Source organism: Etheostoma spectabile, chromosome 2 (assembly GCF_008692095.1).
Source record: "Etheostoma spectabile isolate EspeVRDwgs_2016 chromosome 2, UIUC_Espe_1.0, whole genome shotgun sequence".
In the NCBI taxonomy this organism is placed as follows: Eukaryota; Metazoa; Chordata; class Actinopteri; order Perciformes; family Percidae; genus Etheostoma; species Etheostoma spectabile.
The window spans coordinates 21,597,549-21,603,205 of NC_045734.1; the positions used below are offsets into that span (position 1 = coordinate 21,597,549).

Consider the following 5,657-nt stretch of genomic DNA (forward strand, 5'->3'; position numbering starts at 1 on the left):
AGGCTGCGGCACAGGCTGCACCATCACTGATGTACTCGCTGCGCCTCTCACAGGTGTATGAGAGGGGGGTGTTCCTCATGCCATCCAAACAACATTCACGTTGCAGTTGGTCTTGATATTGACTCGCTGGAAAGAAAGAGGGTTGTGAAGGAATGACAAGGAAGAAGACATAGTAAAAGAAAAACGGTGAACTGGAAAGCATTACAAAGACAACCATAAACTTGTATAAGTTCAAACATCGTAGAGAGCCTGAAATAACTGTGGGACAAAGATGACTAAATATGTGGTTGTTGGGAAATTTAAAGCTGTGGTTCTTACCTAAGCTGGTTGTGACGTCCATTAAATTAGCTGCTCGTTTCCTCCTGCTGGGGGTCGGGCATTTCAATTCTGGAAATGCATCACAGACAAGATCTTTAATAGAACCCAACAAGGTTGGAACTAGACGGGATTCCTGCATGGTATAGTTGTATAAAAAACTCCTATAATCAGTGAGGTCCTTTATCTGGTTTAACCAAGCGGAAACCTCAGGTGCTGAAAAATTAAGCCAATGCCAAAAACGGCAATTCATTGAGTGGCCACTTGAAGTTGGCTCCAAAGGGGAGTCAAACCCCTTAGCCCCCTCATGTTAAATGCACAACTCTACAACATAATTTAACAATTTAGGGCTCATTCTTTTTTTATAACTCACCCCTTTAACCTATATTCAGGCTTAAAGTTCTGCATAGGGCATTCTGCTTTGAGTAACAGGTGGAATGCCAACTTTGAGCTTGTTTTGACTTATCAGAAACTTATGGGTGAAGTCACGTCGGCTATGTCCATTTTTTGTACAGTCTATGGTTTAGACACATGGATGGTGTGGGGGTGAGAAAATAGATCTACAAGTGCACTTTTTATTTGTTGAAATGTTAAAGCATTGTAAAAATGCCTTAAAGGGTTGGCTCAATCTAAAACCCCTTGTTTCAGTTACCCCAAGTGTAGTTTTTCGCATTTTGGCATTGCCAAAACGGCAAAAATTGGCATTATTGGCATTTCTTTTAACCAATCACAATCGTCTTGGGTGGCGCTAAGCACCAGACTCAATGACAGTGCCTCTGCAAAACAGCCTCGGGAAGGAACTTACTTTGGTGGAACATGTACTTCAAAAGTAGTTTTCATTGTGCAACAAGAATTATTGAACCGATAGTATAGCCATCTGTCTCGATTTACCCTGAACGCTAACACAAAAAAAGCTGAAGGTGAGGGACGAAAATTAGTGATATCTGGCTCAATTTACGGCAGCACCTGAACAATCACAAAAGTGAAACGTCGTCAATAAAAACTACCACAAGATGCTGTATCTGTTGCTGAGATTCTGGCTAGACAGCAACTAGGGATTTCACAAACAAGGTCTCAGACACATCTGCATGTCCAAATACCAAAAAAGGGGAATAAAAAAAAAGAGAGACGAAGTTACACCCTTCTACTTCCATGGGACCTATCTTTTGAAAGCTATAAACAAGGGTCAATGGAGAAATAATAATCATGTTTTGATCCCGTGTGAAATGAGCCATGAATCAAACACATGATGTTCATCAGTTTAATAGATAATTTGTCAATGTCAAGAAAGTCACAGTTGATTGTTTGAAGTATAAGACTGTGAAAGTGCGTAATTAGAAAGACTACACTCTTCAAAGATACAAATAAGGTTACATCCCCATTCAAATGAGCGCAGATCTGGCTTGTTCTTTTGCTTATCTGCTAAAAACGCTTCACTGGATAAAACTCAGGTAGGATAATGTCACATATGTTGTGGAACAGAGCTAAGCTAGCGAGCAAGTTGAGCATCAAGCTAGATGACATAAATTGTTTGAAACAAGAGATGTAGTTCACTGAGTGGATTCACAAAAAACTAAGTGGTGAAATGACAAACCTACGGCTAACTGAGACTTTCTTCGGTTGAAAAATGCTAGTTTGAATTGATGAACATCTTATTTGTAATCCATGGCACAATTTAAACAGTATCAAAAAATAATTTGTCTTTCCTTGTTTACTAACGTTCATATTTTTTCCGACTTAAGGTCTCATAAGGTCCACCGGGAGGGACTTTGCTTTAAAAGACCCTTTAAGATGCAGTTCTTCTACTGTCCACTAGATGCTTACTCCTAAAAAAGCACTTAACTTATTTCCATGAACAAAGGTCTATGTGCCTGCTTGTCTTAAGTAGACTAGATATTTCATTATTACAATATTAAGGCCTAAAGCGCGATATGTTCAGGGAAGGGGAAAGTGAAGTAGTGTCACCTTGTCTGTAAGGAGTTCCAGAAGCTGTGCTGGACTCAAACAACAGCCCAGCATCGTAGAACACACCCATGCCATCCTTCCCTCCACCTGGTGTGCAGCCTGTGTCGTACTTCTCTACAATATCCCACACCTAAGCAGGGTGGAGGTCATTCACACACCCAAATACAAACAAACAAGGCTTACAAGATATAAGATAAACAGAAATATCTGTAACATTTAGTACAGTATATGAAAGTTCTGATATGGCTTTGGACACACCTAATCACACAATGTATTTGCGACAGGACAAATTTATACCGGATATTTTTATTTAGCCAAAAGCTAAAGCTTTAAAGTCAACATGTGTGTAATTTTTCAAGCACTTTTAAATGAAAACCCCTCTCAAATATTTTCTTTAAAGATAAATATAAAATGGAAAAAGAAAGTACTTTTTTCTGGGTGAGACGGTGCTTGTTGTTTAGGACATAGACTCCTTTGTCAACTGCAACCAGTCCCACTGTAGCCTCTGGGTCTCCAATGACCTTCAGACCAAACATCTTGCGAGGCTCATAGGATGGAGCGGGTCTCAATGGTACCAGTTTAAGCTAAATGTAAAAAGGGAGGTCAATAAATTGAACATTCATTTTTGTAATTGTTAAAACAGTTGCATACATGAAAAAAACAGTATGTCCGAGAAATGTCAAATAACTTGATCAATTTGTGTGTGGATGTCTTGTTTGCCCTCCTAAACTCAGCTACATCTGTGTTGTGTGTCTCACCGAGCCCATGCAGGAGTCCTTTACGTCTACCCAAACAGAGTCCGATACCACTTCATTGCCATTTGTGTGGTAGTAGGCTATGATGCGGAACGATGGCAGCATTTCTTTGGTAATGGGAACATTCAGGGAAATTACAAATTGTCCTGTGTTCCTGTGATGGCCATTTTTCACCAGCTGACCTTTGCTCAAGATCTAGGGACACATATAATGAATATCAGTTCTTATCCGACATGTATAGACTACACAGGTTGTGGAATGCAACAAAAAGAGTTGTATATGCACACATGCAGGTGTCAAACATCTCTCACCAGGTATGTGATGTCATTGTCTTCTTTTTCCCGCCTGTTGAGGTTGAGGCTGAATTTCAGGTTGTCTCCTAATTTCAGCTCAGCTGTATCCACACCTGAAAATGAGACATGTTATGAAGAGTGTTAGACACTGAAAATATGTAGTGCATGGTGCATACTTTGCCAATGCCACCACCTTGCTTTCCACAATCTGATGTTATCATGTCCCTTACCTATGTGGATGTAGTTGTTACTTCCAGTGGTATATGGAAGAGCTACCATGGTGGCTGATGCTTGCCTTTCATTTGAAATACGTTCCTCCGTGGTCCTTGCCTGTAATTAACACACACAAGTAAGCATCCACTTAACAAACAGTTGATTAAGGAATTTGTGAAAAGTCCAGAGTCTCTTCTATCCTGTCATAACTTATCGTGGCTTTGCCTGGCATAGCGTAGCTTGGCAATAAAATTGCTTAATATAATGTGTGAAAAACCTAACAATGACAAGATGCAGTTCACTATTCCCATGCTGTACAGTTAATTTTCACATTTACAATATATATATATATATATATGTATACAGTATATATACATATATACACATATATATATACATATATACCTATATACATACATACACACATATATATATAATTTTTTATACATATATATATACAAAAAAACACATATATATATATATATATATATATATATATATAATACAATAAGGAAGCTAAAAGTCTGCATGGAGACACAAGTGAAAGCTTTCCTTGCTCTTGAAGTGAATATGAAAATTGTTGGTTCATGTAAAGTAGGTTTTAAGCTTCCATTTGCAAACCACATTTATAGACTTACGGTGATTGTCAGTCTTGTTTCCCTTCCCTCTGTATTGATGGAAAGCTTTGCCACGCCATTAGCTGCGGTTGAGCCCTTCACCTCGCCGGGGTTGACCACCACTGAAACACGCTCTGCCGGAGTGCCGTCGGGATTCACAACTTCAATCTGCCATCAGAGACACAAATAGCTGAACAATCAGAACAATGAGTAACTGTCTTATGAAAAAATAAAAAAACTTATTACGTAAGACCAAATTCATGTTATGAGAGTGAGTTATGAGAGTTTGAGTGCTGTGCACTAAATATTATGCATTTTCTGTACATCATAATGAAATTCAAAACAGATTAAAACATTTCTCTAGTCAATTACAATTATTAAAAGAACATTAATTAGTGGGCGACCTTCATATTTAGAAGTCCTGCCATCTGTGTTTTCAAAAAGTAACTGTATTCAGTAATGATCATTTTTATTTGTAAGCATAAACATAGCCATACTTTTGCTGGTTATTTATATAAATCTAAATAAGTACTTTACCGCAACATCGAAGGACATTCCTGGTTTGAAATATTTGGGCGTTTTCTTAAAGGTGATAGTGTAAGGTGATGTAACAATCTGGATACTTCTCATTTCCGCCTCCACCATTTCACCACCTGTGAAGGAATGAAGAAACACAAAACTGATTCTTTTTATTTCTTCTAGATTAACTGATACAGATCAAAGTATGTTGATATCTCTTCTTTTGGAGAAATTAATACTACTACTAATAATAAAAATAATAATAATAATAATAATAATAATAATAAACTGATAATAAACTGATAATACTGATAGTTAATCTGACCCACACATGATCAAACGTAGTGAAGAAGCACAAACCCACTCTCTCTTTCTTACCGCTCTCCGTCAGCACACTGACAGATACATATATGGAACTCCCCACCAGTTGAAGGATGTTTGGGAAAGTCTGTGTGATGTGCTCTCTCTTCAGTGTGACCACTCCAACACCTCCCTCTATCTAATGTGACATAATAGAAAAATGCATCTTTGAATACATTGATACAGTCATTGAACAGTTGGAGGTACTAAAACGTAAATTCTTACTGCATGTCAGCCTGGCATTATTCTCAACATCCTAAATAATTAATATCTGTAAATAGGAATGTATCAATGTAACTGAAATGACTGCAGCCATCAGGAAATCCTAGACATTTTCATGTTTTAGAGTCCTACAAGACACAGAAAATTACAGCAAACATGAGTATGTGATCACCTGCACTCTCTGAAGAGAACTTGTAAAGCTTTTCTTTTGATCATTTTGCATAACCCCAAACACAACGTAAGCCGTCCCATCCACCTCTTGACCAAAGAGATACCTAAATCCACGAGAGACACAATTAAAAATGGGAACAACAAAAACACATGATTAATTGACTTAAAGAGCAACACAGCTTCTGAATAACACCTAATAAACCTTCACTTACGTAGCTTTGATGTTG

At 37.9% G+C, this 5,657-nt stretch overlaps 1 protein-coding gene across 6 annotated transcripts in view; it reads right to left on the minus strand.

The window, feature by feature from the left end:
- LOC116700184 (complement C3) overlaps nt 1-5,657 on the minus strand; it is a 134,518-nt gene that overhangs the window by 35,135 nt on the left and 93,726 nt on the right. For 2 of the 6 annotated variants that reach the window (XM_032533203.1, XM_032533186.1), the window contains 10 exons: nt 5,056-5,176; nt 4,696-4,811; nt 4,180-4,326; nt 3,559-3,658; nt 3,347-3,441; nt 3,039-3,230; nt 2,709-2,864; nt 2,281-2,410; nt 319-387; nt 32-126 (listed from right to left, as the gene is read on the minus strand). The exons of 3 other annotated variants lie outside the window; for them this stretch is intronic. In XM_032533203.1, the coding sequence (XP_032389094.1) occupies nt 32-126; nt 319-387; nt 2,281-2,410; nt 2,709-2,864; nt 3,039-3,230; nt 3,347-3,441; nt 3,559-3,658; nt 4,180-4,326; nt 4,696-4,803 (1,092 nt within the window). In that variant the 5' untranslated portion in view covers nt 4,804-4,811; nt 5,056-5,176. Of the gene's footprint in view, nt 1-31; nt 127-318; nt 388-2,280; nt 2,411-2,708; nt 2,865-3,038; nt 3,231-3,346; nt 3,442-3,558; nt 3,659-4,179; nt 4,327-4,695; nt 4,812-5,055; nt 5,177-5,431; nt 5,535-5,657 lie in introns of all 6 variants that reach the window. One more of the 6 variants, XM_032533176.1, reaches the window with a different exon arrangement.